The sequence below is a fragment of the Amphiprion ocellaris genome, chromosome 7, assembly GCF_022539595.1.
Source record: "Amphiprion ocellaris isolate individual 3 ecotype Okinawa chromosome 7, ASM2253959v1, whole genome shotgun sequence".
Classification (NCBI taxonomy): domain Eukaryota; kingdom Metazoa; phylum Chordata; class Actinopteri; family Pomacentridae; genus Amphiprion; species Amphiprion ocellaris.
This window is the reverse complement of record NC_072772.1, coordinates 21,914,845-21,939,395: the sequence shown is the minus strand read 5'-3', so window position 1 is coordinate 21,939,395 and position 24,551 is coordinate 21,914,845. Positions and strand designations below refer to the sequence as shown.

General features: G+C 39.9%; 1 protein-coding gene across 1 annotated transcript in view; it reads left to right on the top strand.

Annotated features, from left to right (window-relative positions):
- Positions 1–21,064, top strand: part of LOC111580894 (alpha-2-macroglobulin-like) — a 31,439-nt gene extending 10,375 nt beyond the window's left edge. The window contains exons 13-36 of the mRNA XM_023288810.3: positions 323–386; positions 1,126–1,271; positions 1,605–1,754; positions 4,069–4,143; positions 4,318–4,399; positions 4,492–4,630; positions 5,245–5,470; positions 7,010–7,136; positions 7,760–7,881; positions 8,145–8,196; positions 8,439–8,522; positions 8,760–8,936; positions 9,919–9,994; positions 12,997–13,153; positions 13,949–14,023; positions 15,204–15,366; positions 15,455–15,642; positions 16,679–16,891; positions 18,547–18,671; positions 18,750–18,840; positions 18,949–19,017; positions 19,101–19,206; positions 19,696–19,737; positions 20,741–21,064. Coding sequence (XP_023144578.2) covers positions 323–386; positions 1,126–1,271; positions 1,605–1,754; positions 4,069–4,143; positions 4,318–4,399; positions 4,492–4,630; positions 5,245–5,470; positions 7,010–7,136; positions 7,760–7,881; positions 8,145–8,196; positions 8,439–8,522; positions 8,760–8,936; positions 9,919–9,994; positions 12,997–13,153; positions 13,949–14,023; positions 15,204–15,366; positions 15,455–15,642; positions 16,679–16,891; positions 18,547–18,671; positions 18,750–18,840; positions 18,949–19,017; positions 19,101–19,206; positions 19,696–19,737; positions 20,741–20,745 — 2,754 coding nt within the window. The 3' untranslated portion in view covers positions 20,746–21,064. The remainder of the gene's footprint in view (positions 1–322; positions 387–1,125; positions 1,272–1,604; positions 1,755–4,068; positions 4,144–4,317; positions 4,400–4,491; positions 4,631–5,244; positions 5,471–7,009; positions 7,137–7,759; positions 7,882–8,144; positions 8,197–8,438; positions 8,523–8,759; positions 8,937–9,918; positions 9,995–12,996; positions 13,154–13,948; positions 14,024–15,203; positions 15,367–15,454; positions 15,643–16,678; positions 16,892–18,546; positions 18,672–18,749; positions 18,841–18,948; positions 19,018–19,100; positions 19,207–19,695; positions 19,738–20,740) is intronic.
- Positions 21,065–24,551: the final 3,487 nt, after the last annotated feature.

Sequence of the window (24,551 nt, the reverse complement as noted above, 5' to 3'; positions counted from 1 at the left end):
ATGTTAGCCTGTCAAAATATTATTGAAAAGGTGCATTTGCTTGTGAACAGAGCCACTATCATGGTTGTGGTCTATTTGTCTCATTGAATTTGTAGAGTTAGTCAACAGCTTGATGAAAATTTAAACAATAAATCAACTTATCATAGTGGCTGTTGTTGCTGCAATTCATTTTAGTCACTATAGGACCTATGATAATATATATGTCTAACTTCTAAACAATCTGATGATAAATCAAATCAGCTGGCACTGAAATCTGATTTTTTAACAAGGTTTTACAGTGAGGTAACAATTCTTTGAACCGTTGCTGTTTTTATTTTTCCAGGTCTTATCTAGAGGAGCCATCATCATGCAAGGATCCAAAAAGGTTGATTTGCAGAATCAACAAGGTATTGACGGCTTTAATAATGACTACGGCTGTAGATGTGTGTCCATACAGACCCAGCTCACTCGGCAGAAACACTTTCTGTTGACTTGTGAATTACATACTAGATTGTGCTTTTGAATCAGAGACTAGAATGTTCTGACATCTACAGGTATAAACTAAATCTGTTTAAAGTCTGTTCTGAAATAGGCATTTCTAACCTTTAAGTGGCAATCTTCAAGATTTTTATTTAAACAAATATCAGTTAAGGTGCTATCTGTCACTGATAGATGGTCCAGTGGTGATGGAGCCTCTTTCCAAAAATTGCAAAGTATTGCAGTATTTCTATATTTGCAATGTTACTAACTGGATGTTTGTGGCAACATTCCCAGAAAAGATGTTGTATTAAGTTGCTGCTAATGCAGACTGAACACTTTCTACTGCTGCAGTTTCACATTAAAAGTATTTAACGGGCAAAACACAACTTAATTGTTATCATTAAGTAGTGAAAAGAAATGCAATGTGTCTGCCAGGGCTTAGCACTTAGCGCAATTCTTCATTTAAAAAAAAGCACCCACAAAGCATTTTTCGACAGTGGATTAGTTTGAAATATTGCAGGGAGTAATGGAACAAGAGCGATCGGGCACAGTGAGCTGTTGGAAATAAGTTGCAGGTGACTGAAATGCCTAATTCCTTGCCTTCTCTGTGTGTGGACAAATGCATTTTAGATGCTGAATAACTGTTTGCTTTTGTTTTTGTTTCAGTGAATCGGGGCCAAGTGTCCTTTCATTTGACAGTTTCTCCAGAGATGGCACCAGACATTCAGGTAGTGGCTTATGCTGTCCTCCCTGGTGGGAAAGTAATCAAACACAGTGCTGACTTCTCCACTGAGAAATGCTTCAGTCACAAGGTTAGTAGATGACATGTAATATATCAGGTTCACATTTGGCTCTTTATGTGACAGTGTCTTGATATGATGAAGTTCAGGCAACATATTTATTGCACAAAAATATCAGATCTATAAAAACTGTTTTGTGATGGATAGTCCAATATTGTTATGTTTATTTCAGTCATATTATCATTTCTATTTGTAGTACACTTAATTTGATAAACAACACTCCAAAAATACGGTTCTTAGTTGTCTATAACCTTATATTTTGAACTTGTCAACTGTGGCTGAGGTCAGATGACCAACTGGAATGTATCGGTTTACAGTTGTGCATTTGTGTGCTTTGTGTTTCAGGTGTCGCTGGAGTTTTCACCAATGTCAGCTGTTCCAGGAGAGGACATCAACATGCAGGTGACGGCCCAGCCAGACTCTCTGTGTGGTGTGAGTGTTGTGGACCAAAGTGTCCTCATCCAGGAGCCAGGGAAGACTTTCGATGCTGGAAAGGTAACTGCTGGAATTCTTTAAAAAAAAAAAAAAGCCAAATAGTAAAAAAAATGATAATAAGATGATACACTAATTAAGATAAAGGAAATTAGGTTACAAAACAAGTTGTTCAGAGTATATCAGCTCCACAGGGGAACTCGATCCTAACTGACTAGTGTGGAGTTCCAAGTATTTATGTTCACCTCCAAATCACATGACTCACAGCATGTTATTGACCTAAAAATGCATGACTCAAGGTGTGAATGCCTGTGAAACTACTTAGTGAGAGATCTAAGGACTGTGTGACAATTATCTGATAAATCATGTCTTAGATCCTGTCCTCTGTTTGGAGATGGCTGTTCCATTTTAACATACACCAATCAACCACAACATTTAAACCACTGACAGATAAAGTGAATAACATTGATCATATTGGTACTTTGAGGTGTTCTGCTGGAAAACTTTGGATTCTGGCATCTGTGTTGAGATTTAGACACTAAAATAAACGTTGTTCCCCAACAAGCACACTCCCTCATGCAAATGGAAATCCCAAATGTCACTGGCCTACCCCACCAGGAAAATGCACCCCACCACATTGCAAAAACATCAAACAATCAGGAACATCTAAAGGAACATGACAATCGCCCAGGATATTGATTTGACCTCCATCTTCCAAGACCCCATTCTGATCAAGCATCAACAGGATGCAGTGGAACAAGTTTGATTTCTATCCCCACTGCACAACCCAGAGTACCCAAAGGATCCACTGCCAATGTCCTGGTCCAGACCCCCTAGAGCACCATGAGAGGCCCTCTGGTCCAGGTCCAATGGTTCAGAACATTTTTGATAACATAAGGGAGACCAACACAATATTAGGCAGGTGGTCATAATGTTATGCCTGATCGGTGTAGATGGCCCTCTTAATTCTTCACTCAAACAATGTCTTGTCCAGACTGTGGACATTGCTGTACTCAAAGGAATATCTACAACACCATTCATCAGGTACTCACAATTCAGTCCTGGCATCTTCCCCAGGCAGTTTCACCACCATTAAAATGACATTACTTCGGTCCTTGTCAAAACAATCCAGATTCTATGTATATGCAATTATTTTTTCTTTCAATGGTAACACATGGAGTACTTCATTCTATACATGAAGCTGAAACATCCAAAAGAATTATGAATGATCAAAACACATTTTTCAGTATAGGAGCTGTTTTTAAAAATCTGTGAGTTTGTCTTATTTACTTTTGTGAAACTAGTCCTGACTGATAAAAATGTTACTTGCAAGAATTTTTTTGTTTGTGTGTGTTTCTGTTTCAGAGCCTTTATACCTTTATTAGAGTGGGCTATTGACTTTATATAAAAGATGGGGGTACCCTCCTGGTTTGAAAAGTAAAGCCAACAATTGAGTGCTTTAAACCTGCATTCTTTCTAATGGCCAGCATGATGCAACTCCTCTGTTGGCAAAAAGAACTGTCTAGAAGTCTGTGGGAAAATGACCTGACTTCTCACTGGGTTTGTTATCCTAGTAAACATCTTTGTTATGAGTTTATGGTCTCAATTGTGATTTTTTACAACAGGGTATACTTTAGGGCGTAGCTACCTTGTGCTTGACAGGTTGCTACTGTATTGCTGTGGATGGTGTCTTTTGGTTATCAAGCAGATCCACCTCTCACTTGCTACATCTGATTTCAACAGACTAAGATAGAAATGGCCAAACTCCAAATCCCTTCCAAATTAGGGTCCACAAACCAATGGGTGACATCATGGTAACAAAGCCAGTGAGAAGTAGGGTAATTTTCCTAAAGACTTCGAGACAATCTGAATTATTTTTGCCAACAGAGGAGTCGCCTCCTGCTGGCTATGGGAAAGAATGGTTTAAAGCACTCAATTATTGGCTTTATTTTTCAAACCGGGAAGGTACCACCATCTTTTTATATACGGTATTCATCTTTACAGTCTTTACATCTTGTGCAGTCTATGGAAAAGACAGAAAATGTAGGGAGAGAGATAGGAAACAACATGACTCAAACTTTGCCTGTTGTGTTTTACAGTCTCACTGCTTATTTTGCTGACTGCTAGTGGTAGAATCAGTCAACAAGCCAACAGACAGCAACAGACACCACAGAAAGTGCATCTCATTTGCAGAAAAACAACAACACATTTTAACAGGAGAACTGACACACTTCTTTGCCTGAAATGATATTTTCATGATTTATGATGCATATGAAGGGTCTGCCTGAAGGAAATGCTGATGGTCATGTTCTGTTAAGTTAATGTCTTAATACTCTAATGATTTTAAATTAATGTTTACGGAAATTTGTCATTTTAGATATTCGATTTGCTGCCTGTCAAGAAAATGTCCAGAGTTCTACTAGACAACGAAGATGCTGAAATTTGCTTCAGTGTGAGACAAAAAAAAAAGTCCAGTTTTCTCTTTCAAATCCTGGACATTTTGAGAAACATTTCTTGTTTAACGGTTTTTAAAGTGCTTTTGTGTATAACTGAATAATCTGCACTACTGTTGTTCTGGTTCACCCAGTTATATAGTGAAAAATTCACATTTTGCTAAATTATCTAGAGTTTGGGGTTGAGGATGGCAACAAACTTGTTGTCATCATGTGACCATCCACAATTTCACGGAAGATTTCACAGTCGCATCGGTGAGGATATGTGACTTTAGTCAATTTGGGAATTGTTTCTCAGGATAATCTGAGCAAAGCTTAACTTTGTCATGTATGTCTGATTTCTTCAGCTTTGATGAGAAAGAATTCAATGCCTTTGTTCGAATATTCTCTCAGAAGACCAGCTTCAAGAATATCAACTCCAACGCCAGTAGTGACAGTGCGCACTTTTTTCCCTGAGACTTGGATATGGGACTTGGTGGAAATTGGGTGAGCTTTTGTCTTTTTGGTTTTCCAGAACAGTCCTGTATATCCAGACCTTCTATCATTTGTTATGATAAGACTTTATATCAGCCTTTTTATCGAAGAAAATGAATATTTTATGTTGTAAGTTGTAAATTGTAATGTTTCACACAATAAAATGCTGGCAGTAGAGATAGCTTTTCATAACAGTGTGGGGGAGATTGTCTGAAATCTGACATTGTCAGAACCATGATGAGGGAATAATGTATGACTTAGAACTTGGAAAAACATATGTACTTATTGCCTAACAGAAGACAAAATTGATATACGCAACAGCTTGCTGTAATAGATAGAGAAGAATTCAATTGAGAAAAAGAGATATGAATTTGGATGGAAGCGTTAACGGCATGTGTTTGCACTGGTTTCAAGGTCAAAGTAAGGATGCTGAGTAGAAGAAATATTGAGAATTTTGCACCATTCTGACTTGACTTTCACTTTCAGACAGCATATTATTACATTTAATTGTACATTGAAGAGTTTGTCTTTCATCTAATAACATCATTCATATCTGGCTGGTTGAAACCATATAAAAGAAGGATTTTTAACTTGTACAATGTGTTTGTGTACATTGTCTCATCCAGATCATCTGGAACGAAGGATGTGTCCCTCACTGTCCCAGACACCATCACCACCTGGGAGACGGAGACTTTCTGTTTGTCTCCTCAGGGTTTTGGTTTGGCTCCTCGTAAACAAATCACTGTCTTCCAGCCCTTCTTCCTGGAACTCACGCTGCCCTACTCCATCATCCGGGGGGAGCGGTTTGAACTGAAGGCAACCGTCTTCAACTACCTGTCAAGCTGCATCATGGTAATCAATTCATACTATCAATACAACTTACTCTTTAGGTTCTTGAAGACGTTTTCACTTCTCGGAGTCTGTTTCCTCCTGAATCTTGGCAGCCACAAACGACAAGCAAAGAAGCATGTTAGAAGTTGTAGATTATCTATCAATTATTATTCATCAGTTGATCTATTGACTATTTTGGAAATTAACTGCTAAATCTCAATGATCTTTTCATCTTAGTGCATTTAACTTTAACAAACTATGTGTGATTGTTTAATGCAGAACAGTACTAAATGTAAACAAGTGCTTTCATATTAATGTATAAAACTCTGGTTAAACTTTCAACTCCAACATGATGAAAATAAATCAAAAAGAGGACTCATTATTTAAGCCAGCAATCAGCTCCAAAAAGTTCAGACTGTATATTAAGCAAAATGCACCATGGACACAGTGGCTGTTTCACAAGAACAGTGCAGCTATGGCAGCTCCTTTTCTCCTCATTGTGTAATTGTTCTCTGACTTGAATAGCGGTTTCAAATTCTAAGAAAATATAGCCAAGTTCAAGACACAGATGATGTTGAGATGAATAAATCAGAATTGTAGCAAAGCAGGGCAGCAGGTTGGAAGTGTTTGGTGGTTCACATGTAGTCTTAATGAGCTGCATTTCAGACATTATTTCATACTTGTTCCCTCATCTTACAGCAGAAACAGATAAATATGTAAATGAAAGCAGTTTTATTGGGAATTCATGCAATATAGTACAATATATGTGAGCACAGAGAGGAGCAGAAAAGAAAACAGAAGTGAAGTGTTTCTGCACCGAGAAGCATGTGTGTTTCTTCCTGCGCTGTTGTAATCCAAACTTTGCGCAGTAAAGAAACCACCTTTTTGATTTATAATAACCTTGTGTACTTCCAGATTTTGGAAGACTTTGGCCTTCTGACACTTTCACACTGAACAGAGTTCACCAATGCGTGAAGCTGTAGCGCTGACCAGAGCTGACCAGTGACCGGAGTCCAAAATGACCAGTTTGATGACGCAGCACTTAGAGAGTGATACAGAAGAAAAACATTTGTTTATTAAACTGTAGCATTCAAGAAAAAAAAATAAATACCAAGTATCACCTTAAAACATTGATGGCGACTCCTTTTTGGTGTGCACATTTTCAGTTATGTGAACTAATCATAGTTGGCCCTGTTGCAGAGTTTTCAAACAGCCAGATGTACAACAATCCTGCAGAAAATGTAAACATGCTTGAACAATCAATAGTATTGATTGTTACAAGCCACATCCTGAATTGAAAGAAGGTACCAACCCCAAGGATGAGACATTTTATAGTTTAAAACTATTTCCACCAAACCTAATTTAGAGCGTGATTCCTCCAGAAACTCCAGTAAAACACTGAACACCAAAGAGAGCTGCTGCTGATGTTCAGCATAAACCACTGTCATGACCAGTGAAGAGTTTAATCACCTCCTGCTCTGTCTGTAACTTCCATGGAGGAGAGACGATGCAAAATATTGCAGTGTTTCTGATTCTTTTTCAATTGTGTCTCTTGAACAGGTGACTGTGACTCCCACGCCCTCCTCAGATTACACCCTCACCCCCCTCTCTGGTAATCAGTACACTTCCTGTCTGTGTGGCAATGAGCGCAAGACCTTCAGCTGGACCATGAACCCCACAGCCTTAGGTGAAGCAGCATCATTAGAAATAGCAATATGTGAATACACTCAACTTAGTAGAACACCAGTGTTTATAGTATGTGTCTGCCACATTAGAGGAGTGCAACATGAAGCAAGTTTGACATAGCAGGGCTTTCTTTGTCCACAATTTTCCACTCAATAAGCTGTGGTGTCAGCAGTGTAAAACAGACTTGGCAGCTAATCAGAACCAAGTATAAAAGCCTACTTGTGCATTTTCTGCATCACCAACATAAAACATGTATCTTACCATGGCAACAGTACACATACAGTTTGTGCTACTGTATCAACACAGCTTTGTTCAGCGTGACCATTAACTCAGGTTTGCAGATATAACATTTTCCCTCAGGTGAGAATCTGCATCAATCATAGAGAGAAAGATGCTTATTACAGCTGATTTAAATCCAAAACTCTGAACAGAACGTCCTCCATGGCTGTTAGCGGAGCAGCATTAGTTCCCATGGTGATCAACCAGGGGATCAAACAGACTGAAAACACTGACTCATGAACTAATCTTGCTTCACAGTACACCACTCTGGTAGATTTTCTTTTCATTCACTATGAAAGTGCAACCTAAATCAGTTGTCCTCTTACTAAAGTCTGTTTCTTTTAGGGGTTGTGAATGTGTCGGTGAGTGCTGAAGCAGTGACATCCCACGTTTTATGTGATAATGAGATTGTGAGCGTCCCAGACAGAGGTCGCATTGACGTGGTCACGCGGTCTCTGATAGTAAAGGTTGGTGTCTTAATAACAAGGTGAACTATGAAATGTGATTTTGTAACCCAAACCAGATTCGCACCAAGTTGAATGGGCTCTCTTTTGCCCCATGCTCCACTTCTCAATTAAGTTTCAAGAAAACTGACTTGGTAGGGTTTCTGTAACCCTGCTCACAGACACAAAGACAGCAACAACAACAGAAAAATGTACAGTCTGTAAACAGTAGACTGTACGTATGTAGTTATGAAATGGAATTACCTATGAGTTGATTCTCCTTTCAGGCTGAGGGAACAGAAGTGACAACGACCCACAACTGGCTGTTCTGCCCAAAAGGTCAGTATGATTTAAACCACACATTTCTAAATTGTTTGTCAAGGACCTTACATGCATTAGTAAGCTTTTTGTTTGTATGTTTTGGTTTGTTTTTTCATATTTTCAGTCAGATAACACTGACATACTAAGGCTTTATTTTAAACAAAATCTTCCTGTGAGGATGAATTATTTCAGATTTATGACAACTGACATTTGACAGAGAAACCCGGCTGCCATTTTGTTTTGCTTTTCTCTGTACACAGGAGATGCTTTGACAGAAGAAGTCGAGCTCCGACTCCCTGAGAATGTAACTGATGGATCTGTCCGAGTTTCACTATCAGTGCTGGGTAAACTGACTGACTGATTTGACCTCAGACTTGCTGTTTACATTTAGTGTTTCTGTAGTATGTTGCCTATTGTTTGAAGGAGTGGAGATGAGGTGGGATGGAAGAAAACATGGAATAAAGATTCTTGAGTTTTTGAATCTGTGGGTGATTTTTTTTGGGCCCAAGCCTCTTGAAGGCAAAGTAAACCTCCTCAAGAAGGCTATTCAGGGTCATTTGTTTGAATGCGTTTTTGTACAGGTGACATCCTCGGCCGGGCCCTGAAGAACATAGATGGTCTTCTGAGGATGCCTTTTGGATGTGGAGAACAGAACATGGTGCTCCTGGTCCCCAACATCTACATCCTGCAGTACCTAGAAAACACAGAGCAGCTGACTCCAGCCATCAGAGAGAAGGCTTCCAACTTCATGAAAAATGGTGAGTGCCTGTGTGCTTTTTCATTGCAGTGAAATAGAAAACAGATATTTAGACTTTGGAAAGTGGGATTAAAATAGCCTTTCTATTTTCAGGACTGTAACCAAAACCTGCAACATTTTTAGATATTCAGATACCTAACAGCCAAAAACATCTCTACTGTTAAATTCATTTTTTTTTTCACATAGTCTGTATAAATGTAAAGGACAGCATGACTAAAAGGAATCCTGAGGGTTGAGGTAAGAACTAAAAGCACATAAACATAAGATTTTATTTATTTTATTTTACCAGGTAAGTTAATTGAGAACTAGTTCTCATGTTTGATAACGACCTGGTCCAGCGGCAGCATACAACAAAATGAACAACAAAAACAGGTTACATATACAGCAAATCAGACAGTATTACAAAAACAAAATACACAAAGACTTTTAATAATAGAAAGGCTAAAACCAGGTGCAGTGGTCCTGAAGTGTTTCTCTAGCTGATCTGTTAAATGACAAGAGTGAGATGTATGAGGAGAGTTTTAGAGACTTTTGTAGAGCGTTCCAGTCATTAGCGGCAGAAAACTGACATGAGGATTGACCAAAGTGGTACGAACTTTGGGAATGAGGAGGTAAAGGAAACTGTTGGAACGAAGAGTACGGGTGGAGTTATGAATGTAAGTAATGAGCGCACATAAGGTGGTGTTTTACCAATGAGGGTTTTGTAGATGAGAAGAAACCAGCGTAATTGTCTATGGGAGTAAAGAGAAGGCCAGTTCACCAGTTTGTAGAAGCTGCAGTGGTGGGTGTTGTAAGGAGCTCCACTAGCAAAGTGGATGGCAGAGTGGTAGATGGTATCTAATTTATGGATAAGAACAAACTCTCTTTATTATTAGTACATTTTCTGATGTACAAAATTGAGAAAAGTAAAAATCCTAGTTTTGTGTTAATTTCATAGTGCTCATAAAAAGTTTCAGATAAAGCATGTTTCTCTTGTCCTGCAGGCTACCAGAGACAACTGAATTACAAGCATCATGATGGTGCTTACAGCACATTTGGATCAGGACCAGGAAACACTTGGTGAGTTCATCATTTAACCTCAACTACTCAACATGGTCTGCAGGAGAGTTTGTTTTTGCAGACCTTTTGACTTGTCAAAGTAGGAAACCCACATGTAAAGGGAATGGACAGATATGATGACAACATTTCATTTATGCCGGCCTCACATTACGGGACTTTTAGGTCGATTTCATTTTCAGGTTAATTTCAACCCTTACAATAGTCAGAGGAGGAATCGGGTATCTTGATCTGAACTGATGTTGTGCCATGAATATTTGGAAAGGTGAGGGGTTTGTACATTCAGTCTGAAACCTTCCTGAACTTCCTGTAGACTCATGGGGATGCCCAAATAATATCAAACATGTTTGAGGTTTACAAGTTAAAATCGAGATGGTTACGGTTATCTCACTATCACCAAGAACAACACTCAGCATTCTGGCCCTTGAAGGTAACATCGTCTTACCTCCTATTCTTGCTGAAGTATAGACAAACCGTGTTGACAAAAATGTTTTCATCAAGACTCATTTATTGTTCAGCTTTTGTATTTTTCTCACCCCGAAGTATTATATGTGTTACAGCGAGTTCTGTCACCACAGTCCATGTGAGGTAGCGCTCTGCTCCGTCATCGTACAGCACTACTACTACTAATAATATCCTCTAGTGTGTCATGTGCCAGTATTTTCCAGTCTTGTAGCACAACATTAGCTATGTTCTCAGCACGCTGCTATGCTCCCATATGACCACTGAGACACTACACTGGACCATTGTTTTTTTTCTTTAATAAATAAAAATGTCTGCTGTGAAAAGGTTGTCAGGATTGACTGTATATAAAGATAGATGTAGTGAGCTATGACATCCCCATTGATTTAATCAAAGTTGCAGCTTCTTTCCTGGCATCATCTTGGAGCCAGGCGGCTGCACAGTGGTGTAGTGGTTTGCACTGTTGCCTTGCAGCTAGAAGATCCCTGGTTCACATATCGGCCTTCCCAGTATCTTTCTGCATTGAGTTCACATGTTCTCCCTGTACATGTGTGGGTTTTCTCCAGGTTCTCCAGCTTCCTCCCACAGTCCAAAAACATGCTGAGGTTAACTGGTGATTCTAAATTGTCTGTAGGTGTGAATGTGAGTGTGACTGTTTGTCTCTCTGTGTAGTCCTGTGATAGACTGGTGACCTGTCCAGGGTGTCCCCAGCCTTCACCCTCAGTCAGCTGGGATAGACTCCAGCTCCCCTGACCCTAATGAGGATTAAATGAGTATAGATAATGGATGGATGATCTTGGACCAGGGCCTTCCAAGTGACATATGGGATTTGTTACTTTTCACACTCTGGAAACGTTCCCCGCTGCTTTGGATAAAGCTTCCTCAAAACTCCGACCAGTTCACACGGAGGCTAACATTAGCTACATTAGCTACGTTTTGCTACCATTGCACATATCATATTCTAATCAAGTAAAAACATTAAACTTAATAAAATAATGAGCAAAGTAACAGATACATTGTTCAAACCATGTTGCATAGATCTGAGTTTACCAGCTACATTGTAGAACACAGAATACTCCCCCACAGAGTACACCTCCATTTTCACTTATTACTTTAGTTTACTGATAGGGTTAGAGTTACTGATAGGTCACTAGATCATGCAGCAGGTCACACTGATCTGGGGAGCTGGTCTGTTGTATAGACTTTTAGTCTTTACCAGCTCCTTCAAAATTAAGTCATTTTCCAGGTTCTCCTCAAACATGCAGTATGAGACCATCATCTGACTGCACCTTAGCCAGCTTCAGCGGTGGAGCCAGACAGTTTTTTTTTATTGGTGACAAGGATGAGACTATCACACTCACTGGATTAGCACAATGTTTTTTGATTTTTTTCCCCCAGCAAATTGCTGTAGGCCCAATTGTTGGTCACCAACACTTATTATTGTTTATGCAGGCAAGATTAACATGTAGAGATGCATGAGAACTCATCCAGTTTAATGAAGTTTTTTATGTAACCGTCAACTAATTAAAACCTCAGACAATTCCCTGTGTTATGGTTTTTTATTGCTGATAAAGCCCATTGGAGATTTACAATTTAAGTAAAACAGGTACACTTAAAGCACTTCATCAGAAGTGTCCCTCTGCTCAAGACATCCACCTAGTTCAGACATCACACTCTCTTCATCCAGACTGTAATTTCTTTCTTTTGGCTGCAGGTTCTGCGTCAGTCTTACATTGTTCAGCACTTGTCCCAGCTCTTCAGACTCAGTCTTCATCCCTATTGTCCCCTAGAGTTTGGACAACAGATTTAACTAAATCCATAGCTAAACCTACATTTTCAGTGAGAATAATAAAAAATCTTTAAATTACTACAAAACCAGTGTAAACATTTTTTGTTTAGTCAGAACTACTTAGCTGTGTGTGTGACTGAATGGGGGCTGGCTGTGCTGTTAAAATGCATCTGTGCAGCAACAACAACTGTGGAGAAACAGTTCCACAAAGAAGTTCTGCCAGAAAAATAGCAGCTACTGGATATAATTCCAGTTCTGAGTACAGGTGTAGCCCTCTCACAGGGTTCTTGATTGGTTGTGTGGGGTGACCAGACTTTAGTTTGTGTTTGTCTTTAGTTGCTGTGGTCACTTATCAAAGCCATCTGCTGTATCTGAGGCCAACTAAAGCTCAGGTGGTTCCACTGTCATAGACAGTAACTTTACACCACTGGCTCCTTAGCCAAGTATGTATATTCATCTAATTAACCCTAATATGCTTTGATTTTTGTTCAACTACACATCATCAGTTGAGTAAAACTAACCAGTTTCATAACAAAATGAATATTTAACTTCCTGCTGCATTTAAGTCATTGTTGAATTTCAAGTAAAAATGACAACCGTCTTTTTCATTCAGACATTCTTCACCTAGGCCTATACAAACTGTACATGTTGAAGGCTTCAAATATTGTATGAACAACCTCCATGTGCAGCTCAAGTACTCCTCTCTTTTTAAAATTGCATCAGAGATGACTAGTCCTGTTTTGCCTTTCCTCAGGTTGACTGCTTTTGTTCTGAGATCCTTTGTCAGAGCTCAGTCCTTCATCTACATTGACCCTACAAAGATTGAACAGTCAAAGACTTGGCTGATTGGAAAACAACAACAAAATGGCTGTTTTCAACAGTCAGGAAAACTCCTGAACAACAGAATGAAGGTAGGGGCAAAGTGCCTGATGGGGCTGCAGATGTGAGAAGATTTAAACCTGTGTTTGTGTCCTACTTTCCATGCTCACACACCTAGCTGTGACAGAGCGACAGCGTCATCCCAGTGGGGAGTTCTTTGATGTATTTAACTTGTGTATGAAGTAAGAACCATGTAACAGCACATGTCAGTGGGACCAGATTGCTCTTCAGATGAAAAAAACAGCTTAAAATTTAGCCTAACAATTGTGTCTGCCCTGCCTCGTTCGCTCATAGCTCATCTAATTATTGAGGAGTTAACACATCATGCAGTAGTTTTGAGTTCTTTTGTTCAGACATGAGGTGCATAGATAAATGTTGATTACCTGGACAGTTTCTACTACTGCATTAATAAGACATGATGAACGTTTTTGAGATGTTAATGCATCATGTGACCTACAGGTTTTTTTGGAGATACTGACTGGACCAATTAAAATTTATCTGAATAAAGACACCATTGACAGCTGATTTAAAACACTGGTACATTTGATGTGTGCCACATGCAATAGTTTTGACACAAAAGCTTTAAAGCATTTCTAGTTACTTTCTGCAGTCGGCCCACTTCACTCACAATATACAGTATATATGTTGTGTGGTCTGATGATCTGAAAGTAATTGCAAAAAGCCCACTAAAAGCTTCAAAGCATGATGTGATCAGCAGGTTCTGCAGTGCTGAACTCACCGATTCATTGAAAAAGACTGACTACCGCTCATTCCTGTTCAAATGTTGAAGATTAAGATGAGATCTGTGCTGTGCTTCTTCTCTACAGGGCGGTGTGTCTGATGAAGTGACTCTCAGCGCATACATTACTGCAGCGTTTTTGGAGATGAATATGTCGGTGTCTGTGAGTACACTCTTTGTGTCGCTATTCACTCATTGCGTTTTCATCACTGTTGGACTGAGAGAGAAATTGTTGTGTAGATGTACTGAAAACAAGATCAGAACACAACAGACTAGAGATGTGCCAATCCAGTTTTATTTTATTTAAAATTTCGCCCCCCCCAATCATACAGTTAACCAAACAATATAAAGCTTCAGTCAATATCAAGTCCAAATTGCATATCATTTTTTTCTTGGTAATATATACAGGTCTGAAAATCCAGTGAATACGCTTGACAGCTGATTAGCCCTTCAGTGCATTAAGAAAATCAATGCATTTGTTATTTTTATTTCACAAAATATCATATCTAACATGCCTATGATATACAGGAGACACACCTGATTAAAAAAAAAAAAAAAAAAACTTGTAGCTGATCACAAACCTACTTTACAAGCTCCATTAGGACAATCTCTGAAACGTAGGTTGGAGAGGGTGAGGTGTACTGAGGCTCAACACGCTCCAAAAGATGGTGAAAACCTGTATTCTCTACCACAATGATGTGCTGTTCATCCAGCATGTTGAATTCAGTTTCCGTTTCTGTGAACTTGTTGGCCTCCTTGCATAGTTGTGTATTAATAATATGTACAATTGTGTAGAAAATCTGTCTCTCTTTTCAAAAGTCTCATCCGGTGTGTGTTGTTTTGGTGCCACCTCTGCAAGTACTATCTGAGTAAAGTTGCTTTGTTTTGATGAATAATAAATTTTCAGGTGCTTTATCAAACTGGTGGTATTGAATGCAGCTCTGTAACTACTGGCTCAAGTGGAAGTTTGATTGTATTCATTTGTGTCTCTATGCTGCAGACATTTTAGCCTTGTGCTCTCCCTTTATGACACCCATGTGACAGCTGACACAAAGCAAAGGACTGGCTTTAGTTGTTCTTCATAAAGCCCATACCGATCTTTGAGATCAGATTGAGACATCCTTCCAACAGATTAAACATGCTGACATTGCAGAGCACACAGTCAAGTCTTTGACCAGAACAGCACATGGTAACAAGTTTGACCCAGTCTTATTGTTTCACAAAATGAACAGTTTTTGGTTTTAGTGTACTTGTCCTTGGACTCTGGAAAAAATGTTCTAAAACAAAATAAACTGTCTGTGTTTTAGCTGTGAGATTGTTTACTCTAACATTTCATGCTGCAGCATCCTGTGGTGAATAAGAGCCTGTCGTGCCTCAAGGAGTCCATCAGTGACTTGAGCAACACCTACACCACAGCTCTGATGGCATACGTCTTCACCTTGGCAGGAGACATGAAGACCCGTGGTCTCCTTCTGGATCACCTTGACAAGGTTGCAATCAAACAAGGTAAATTATCCTCATGCAGGAAGTCATTCAGGCTTTGTTACTGTGACTGTAACTTACTCTGTGTGTGTTTGTGGATGGCTGTTTTTAGGGGGTTTCTTGCACTGGTCTCAGAGATCAGCAGAAACATCAACTTCTCTGTCTGTGGAGATCAGCTCCTATGTGCTGATGGCCAAACTCAGCGCCTCCCCGACTAATGAAGATCTGGGCTACGCCTCGGGCATCGTGAGGTGGTTGACGAGGCAGCAGAACTATTATGGAGGCTTCTCCTCCACACAGGTACTGCATAGGCAAAATGATGCATGCTGGGCTTTCTTTGGAGCCATGCTTTTCACTGTGCATTGCATGTCATCTGTGTATTTAATGGAACCAAAATAATCAAATAAAAATAATACTTGTAGAAATAAATCTGGTCAGTGCATTTAATGAGATCTGACCTGTAGAAGCTAAAAATAGTTGTGGTCCTGTGTGGTTAGGCCACTTTGCAATTTTAACTTCAGTGGGAATGTAAACTGGAACAATTATTTCATATACAATGAAGGTAAGTTGATTTCAGTGTTGTCAGAATTTGAATTTTACAGTTCAAGGTCGGGGTGGGGGGGGTGCTGGGCTGCACAGTAGTGGTTAGCACTTTCGCCTTGCAGCTAGAAGATCCCTGGTTCGCGTCCCGGCCTTCATGAGATTTTTCTGCATGGAGTTTGCATGTTCTCCCTGTGCATGTGTGGGTTTTCTCCAGGTTCTCTGGTTTCTTCCCACAGTCCAAAACTATGCTGGAGTTTATTCTGAAGATTATTCTAAATTGCCCGTAGGTGTGAATGTGAGTGTGATTGTTTGTCTCTATACGTAGTCCTGCGACAGACTGGTAACCTGTCCAGGTTGTCTCCTGCTTTCACCCTAAGTCGGCTGGAATAGACTCCAACCCCCTGTGACCCTAATGAGGATTGAGTGCTGTATAGATGATGGATGAATGGATGGTACTTAGATATGAACTCTATTATGGCCTTGCAGGAAAAGTCAGGTGATGACTAAAGACAATGGTATTTATTCCCAGTGGATCATGAATGTCAACCCATCCAATTTTTCACAACTCCTATATAAAGAACATCTGACCCACACACACAGATTTTTTTCCAAATGTCAGTGAAAGTAAACTGTCAAGGGAATATATTATGTAGCTGCTTAGATTTATACCTATGTCTGTAAGTTTAAATAGACACTAAATACTAAAAGACTTTCCCAAACTCAAGCATACAAATACAACCAAAAAACACACTGTGTAATGCCAACTCAGTGATTTTATATCTCTGCGTTGTAGGACACAGTGGTGGCTCTTCAGGCTCTGGCTCTCTATGCCACTCTGGTGTTCAGTCCTCAGGGTTCAAGCACAGTGAAAGTCCAGTCTCCCAGTGGACAGCTGACATTTAACGTGAATCAGGACAACAGGCTGCTCTACCAGGAGAGAATCCTGCAGGACGTGACAGGAAAGTTCAGCCTGGAGGTGCAGGGCACTGCATGTGCTTCAGTGCAGGTCAGTGAAAAGAAGGACTCTCAAAAGGCTGTTTTCTGCTGCAGGAACTTGTGAGCTGTTTAAGGTCAACCTTCACCTTTGTGTCCATTCCAACTGCAAGAACCACCAGTTTAGATGTTTTTAGGGCCATTTTAATGGGGAAAGAAGTACCCTCCTCAAAGTAAGCACTTCTGAGTGGCTCAGAAAAACTGCCATGCAGGTCTTGATGCTGAATGGATGAACTCTGAAAGGATAACAAGCACCGTTTCTCTGTCCTTTTGATGTCCTTATCGAGTAGTCATCTTCTTTCTATTGTCGCCATCAACAATGTAAAAATTCACATAATTCCTAACTAACTTTCACTGTTTTATTTTGTACATGCTCATAGACCTAGAGTTGTGTCCATTTGTTGTTTTTTATGCATTCAAAGTTGACGTTTGCTGGATCCTACACTGCCATTGTCACAGAAAGGCTATAAGGGCCAATTATGGAGCCTTTCCTGAGCTCTGCGTTTTAAAGCTACTTACCATGTCTTGCCTGTGTACAGACACGTATCACTGCCGTGACTCTGTTCGGCTGTTTCATTGAAAAAGTCCCTCTTTGGGACAATACCTGATAGTCAAGTGATTCTGGCGTTTTTGACTCCTGGCTGACCTTATCATTTGTTGCATGTAATTCCTTGACTCTTGTTCCCCACATTTTCTGTCTTCACATTATGATGCTGCCACCACCAGTGCTTCATGGTGGGGATGACGTCTTCATAACGATGTGCTGTGTTTGGTGTCTACCAAACATAGCATCTAGTCTGATGGCCAAAAAGCTCAATTTTGGTCTCACAAGGCCAAGGAAACTTCTTTCAGTCATCTTAAGAGTCTCTCACAGGCCTTTGAGTGAACTCTAGTTGAGATATATCTTTTGCATTCTCCCATTAGGCCTGTGGCAAAGGCGGTTGTATGCACAGTCTGTCCCAACTCAGCTGCTGAATCTTGTAATTCCTTTAGAAGACTCATAGGTGTCTTGGTGGCCTTCCACACAAATCTCTTTCTTGCACTGTCACTCAGGTTTTGAGGATGGCCTGTACTAATCAGATTTACCCGTGTGCCGTATTCCTTCCATTTCATAATGATGGCTATAACTGGACTCCAAGGATTTTTCAGTGACTTGGAAATTTCATTGTATCCATCTCCTAGCTTATGCTTTTCAAAACCCTTTTCACAGTGTTGTTTGAAATGTTTTGTCGTTATGGTGCAATTATAGTCATTAGCACTGATACAACACTGACTAGACCCTCCAGATGAAGGTGTTTTTATACTACAGTCACTTGAGACACATTGACTGCACTCAGATGATCTCCATTTGACTAGCTGTGTGACTTCTTGGTTGCACCTGTGTTAAATCTGTTGAGTCACTTTAAAGGGGATAAATACTTACACAATCACTTATTTTACATTTTTTATTTTAATGAATTGGCGGTTCCTTGTAAAAATCAGTTTTCACTTTGAAATGAAAGATTTTTTTGTTGTAAATACTAAGTCTATTTTTCCTAATACAAGTATTAGAATGTCACTACGAATATTATGGGACCTGTGACACAGCATGGAATAGTGGTCTGTCTAACTGGAAATCTGGCTATGGATGGATGGACGTTAATACCCTTTTTGGTTACTGTTTTCCAGGTTTCTCTTGACTACAACATCCCAACTCCTACTGATGTCACCAGTCTCAGTGTGGCCGTCAAACCAGAGGCCAACTGCACCAGCCAGTCTCACAGACCCAAACTCACTCTGAAGCTAAAGTCCCTGTGAGTGATCAGCAACTAGATAACTCTTACAGAGACAATATTACAATATAACTTATGACCTCATGTTTGTACTAACAGATACAGTGGAGAGGAGAGCAGTACAAACATGGTGATCCTAGATATCAAAACACTCTCTGGATTTGTGCCAGACCCAGAGTCTTTGAAACAGGTGGGTTTTTACAGTAAATTTAACCACACCAGGTTTTTTTTATGTGTGTGTCAGATGTTGTTGTCATGGTGACAGTGCTGATAAGTCAAGTGGATGTCATCCTCACAGCTAAAAAATGCCATGTTGGTGGATCGTGTTGAGCAGAAGGAAGACCATGTTCTGGCGTACTTACGAGAGGTGAGAGGAATTCACAGTGGATAGACAGAGACAGTAGATGATGCTCTTCAGATTTGTGAACAACAGTGTTTTTCTCCCAACAGTTGAGCACCGGCACAGGCATCAACCACACCTTAGAGTTCATACAGGAGCTCCCAGTGCAGAATCTGAAACCAGCCGTGGTCAAGATCTATGATTACTACCAACCAAGTAAAACCCAAAGGACTTTACAGGAAGCACAATACACACTGGCACACTTTGCTCCTTAATACAGCAGATCAATACAAAATCTGTGCCTAAGATTACATCATTTCAGCACCTGTCTGAATAAAATCCAGCTTAAGAAGCTAAAGTAGTTCTTAGTAGCAACATGCATAATTTCTGACAGCCTTAGAATATTTAATTGAAATTTTAAAATCCAGTGTATTTTACTTATTAGCAAGTACAAGTGCTTGTTATAGCATTGGCATAAAAACAGATAGTAAATTACAGCATGGTAGAGCACAGTTATATAAATATGAAATACCTACAGAGAGGTTTAACTGTCAACAAATTTGGAACTGTAATTAACACTTCAAATGTTCTTATATCTGTGTACAGCTGCATGTATTGTGTTTTGCATTTATTAAGTATTCGCACAGTTTAAATGAGGTTTCACTGTGTTTGTCTCTCTAATTAAGCTTTTTTCCCTCTTCACAGGTGACCAGGCTGAGACAGAATACATATACTCTTGTGCTGCAGGTAAGAATCTGTAAAAGATACAGGAAAACGTTGAAATTTGTAATAATCTGACAGGGTTTCCTCTACATTCATTCAGCAGCGGTGGCGCGCCACTGCTAAATCCCAGCCGCCGCTCCTTAAAATTTCTTTTCTTTTTTTTTTTTTTTTTTTTTTTTAATCGTCACAAATACTCCACCGCCGCATGTCTCCACCTTCACAGCAGTCTTGCACTGTGTCGGGTACTCGCGAATACTAAGGTAAACTGCAGACAACTATCTTGCTCAGTATGTACTCTTTGATACGTCGGGTTAATAATACGACATTAATTACTCGCGAGAGTGTCGTCTTGAAAGTGACGTCACGTCAAGCACCCAGGCAGCAGGTCAGAGAGTCAGAGGAGTGTCCCTTGGAAATTAGGGCAGCGACTTACCAGAGAAAAGTTATTAGCTTAAGATAACTCAAGTTAAACAGACATTCGCAAAATATTGATAGCCAGCTAACATTACATATCGGTAGCTTCAGTTAATTGAGCCCGGTGCCAACTCAGTGTCGCTAACGTGAGTAAACTATTGATAGCATTAAGCTAATATCTGCACACCATGTATGAATAACTGCTGACTGCATTTTCAGATGAGCTTGTTCAAAATTTTTATTTTTTTTTTAATTTTAACATTCAGCCTTTAAAAAGCCATTTTCAACTGGCCATTCAATAAATAGATTGTACAAGGAAACTCTGCAGTCAAATGTCATTTGTTTACGTTGCCACTGCTCCCGGGCAGCCTGCTGCTGCTGCTGAAAAAAATCCTAGAGGAAACACTGAATCCCTTTAAACAATGTGAGATTTCAGAACACACCGAGGAAGAAATGTTGATCTGCAGTATGTTCTGTGTGTTGGTTTGCTCTAAAAACCTACTTATAGACTGTAAAAAGAAAAAAAAGAAAAAAACGTGTTTTTTAAAAGGAAAATGACAAGATTTTCTCTACATGATATTAAACTGTATCTTTTTTTTTCTTCCATTTGCAGCTTGAAGAGTGAGGTGTGGTCAGCTCTCATATCTTGAATGATTCTGTCATTCTGATTTGATGAGACTTCTCTTTAGGATTGGATTAAAGATAACTAGGTCCACATGGGTGTACACATCACTGATTTGTAAATGCTCTGTCTCATCGGTTGTAACTGACTGTATTTCTAGAGTGCATGTTCACGCATAATATATAATATGTAGGATATGTGTAACAATGGCTGAACAATTAAATCATTTTAGACATTATAATTAAGACTGTTTAAGCTACTGTGATGCAGCATGTCTGAACCTGGAATTAAACTGTTTCGTTATTGCTTCTACAATTTCACGCTGTACTGTTATTTTTGAAGCTCGACTTAAAAACACCTATATCAAATATGTCAAATTGCAATCGAGACATCTGTCAAAGAGATGACAATAAATGGATCCATCTCTATATTTTGAACATGCTGGTTGACAAATGGTTCACAACTATGACTTTGTCTGACTAAACCTGATAATCATCATTAAGATTGACCCCGGTGAAGAGGAGGGTTTATTGGAGTTTTGATCCATTATGGGTTTCACATGATGTGTCCATCTGAATGTGGTAATAATATTAAAACATTGCATTGTTAAACAAGTTCCAAAACTCAAGTAACACTTAAAACTGTCACAAGACCCTCAACTTGAATCCCCTAAAGTGAGCACTAAGGAGACAGTGGCACACAGAACCTCTCACAAAAACTGCCGAACATTCTTGTCAAAAAGCTAACTGACCTGGACATCCCACCCCTCACTTGTGACTGGATTCAGAACTTCCTGAGGGATCGCCCACAAACAGTGAGAGTTAGACCCCAGAGATCGTCCATCCTGACACTCAGCACAGACTCCCCTCAGGGCTGCATGCTGAGCCCCTTCCTCTATGCGCTGTACACATATGACAGCATCCCCTCCCACTCAAACATCATCGTCAAATTTGTAGACGACACAACAATGGTGGATCTCATCATTGGTGGCAATGAAACAGACTACAGGGAGAAGGTCCAGAGGCTCGTGGCATGGTGCTCAGATAATAGACTTATGCTGATGGACTTCAAGAAGTCAAGAGGAGATCATGCTCCGCTACAAATCAATAATGTCCGTGTGGAGAGAGTGTTCCTCCTTCAGGTTCCCTGGGGTGCACAATGCTGATGACAATGTGGTCCACCAACACGTCAGCAGTGGTCAGAAACGCTCAGCAGAGTCTCCACTTCCTTAGACTGTTGCGGAAATGTCACCTGGAGGCAAATCTGTTGCAGACTTTTTATCGTTGTATGATAGAAAGCGAGCTGGCATACTACATCACAGTGTAGTATGCTGGTTGTACAACTGGCGACAGAAAAGCCCTGCAGGAGGTGATAAGGTCAGCACAGAAAATAATCGGATGCCCCCTGCCCTCCCTGGAAGACATTGCAAACTCCTCTCAGCGAGGCAAAGAAAATCCTGTCTGACCTCTCACACGCTGGCCGGGGGCTCTTCAGCCTTCTGCCGTCTGACAGGAGGTACAGAAACACTGCATGCCAGACAAACCGGCTGGGGAATAGTTTTTATCTGTGGGCAATTAAACTTTTAAACTCAAAGAAATAACCCCCACGGATACTTCTGGACAACTTTCTCTTGGTCAAACGTGGGACAGAGCAACATGAGTGCGTGTACATGAGGACTTTTATTGTTCTTTCTATATATTACTTTTATTATGTCCTGCATATTGCATATTTGTACTTTTTAAAGTGCACCATGGGGAGATACTCCCGCCAATGTATTGTATTGTATTGTATTATGTTAGATACTACTGCTGTGTTTTGAGTAGTTTTTGAAGGTGCAGTTCCTGCTCTGTGCCACTAGAGGGAGTGTCCACCGTGGTGAGCGCTAGTTGTAGGTCGCGAGGCCTTGTCGTCCCTCTGAAGAAGCTACCGAACGAACACAACCAATGGCTCCTGTCTCTGCTTTTTCTGTACAAAGCAGGTCAGTAGCGAGTGTTAACTCAACACTAAACATTTCTAAGGTCCCTATGTATCTTCTCTTCGTTGTTTTTACAAAGTTTGATCAGAATACAGTACTTTACGTCGAGTGGAAAACAAACAATTGTCCTGTGTAGCAATGAGTTTTGCTAGCTCCAGTGTAACCGATGTAACAAGATGGCAGCCAGAGCTTTTCATTTTATTGTCACTGTAGTACCTTTACATGTGAATGTTTTGTTGACTAACTTAGTTTTGTAACAATATAAAACCATAATGTATGATTAAGTGAGTGAAATTAATCAGTAAAATTATTTGCTTCCTTCATTTGTATTGTTCAGGTCATGTTCCTGGAGCAGTATAGTATAATTGCATCATAGCAATACTTAGATATGGTAAACATGACCTTGACAGTGTTAAAGCTGCTCACAGATATTGTGGAAGCTGGTAAACAACAGTAGCTGAATGTAAGTCACAGTGCACAGTAAGGTTACTATTATTTGGTGACTGAAATATTTCTGTTTTATCTAACAGCATAATTGTACATGCATAAATGGTATGTTAGGCCAGAAATGTACTATGTAGACCTGTACTGTGTAAATGGTAATGTAAATGGTGGATTGCAAAAGTTGTTAAAGGGAGGATTGTTCATTTTTGTCAATAAAAAAACAAAAAAACAGACAACATCCTGCTGAACAAACACAACTAATGTCTCCTGTCTCTGCTTTTCCTTTGCAAAACAGGACATCATCTGTTACCATTGCTCATCTTTGAGGCCTATAGCAGAATTTTGGAGGCACTGCTGGGGCTGGCATGTGAAAGGTCGGATGTTAATCCCTTAATCTATGAACCCAAGACATAACAGGACTGGTGCGGTGGAGCAGCAAATGTGTGACTGAAGCAACTGTGGGACCGTAGATCAAGAGGAGGACCACGGCTGGAGAGGTGCTGTGCATCTGGCATAAAGTGTCACTCAAGTGTCAGGTGATGAAGGAAATTGTTGTAATTGTGATTACATATATGCTTACCAGAACTGAAAAAGTTTTGTGATTTAGAGCAGTGGTTCCCAACCTGGGGTCTGCGCCAGAGATCAGAGAGGGGGCGCAAAACTTTGTCTGCTCTGAGGCTGTGAGGTTATAAAAATTAGATTTTCACATTCTGGATAAAATCAGAGTAACAGACTCACTGTGTCATCACAAGTCTACCTATAAAACAGTTTAAAAAAAATTTATTTGCTCTTTCCTAAAAAATTATTTTGCTGCTTTGATGGTCACACCTCCTTGAACTCTCAACTTCTGTCCATGCATTCTTCAGGTTGGCTCGTTAGCTCATCCCGATTCATTATTTTTGTGTGCAGTTAGAAAATTACGGACAGGAACGATGTTTGAAAAACACAAATCTGATGAAGACTCATTAGTACCTTAAAAAAAACTCCGGCTATACCTCGAGATTTACTTTAAATTTGGTTTTACTTAAGGGCAAGACAGAATTGTGTTTTTTGTGGTGAAATGCTCACAAATGACAGCATGAAACCGGCAGCATCGGGAAACAGAACGCAGTCGGAAAGATACTCACAAATTCGGACTTCCGGCATCAGTAACTCGATATACGTTGTCAAAACATAAATGATGCCTCTGTCAAATCATTGTAAGGTAGACAAAGTGCTACAAGCCCAGTTTTGTCCAGAGTAACTGTTTTCTAAGCTGCAGAAATAACATTGGTGTCTATGTGCAGCCGGCTGTACGGTGAGTGAACAGGGACCGTCTGCAAACTGCAAAATTGCTGCAACAGCGAAGAGAGACACAAATATTCAATAACTTCACACCTATAC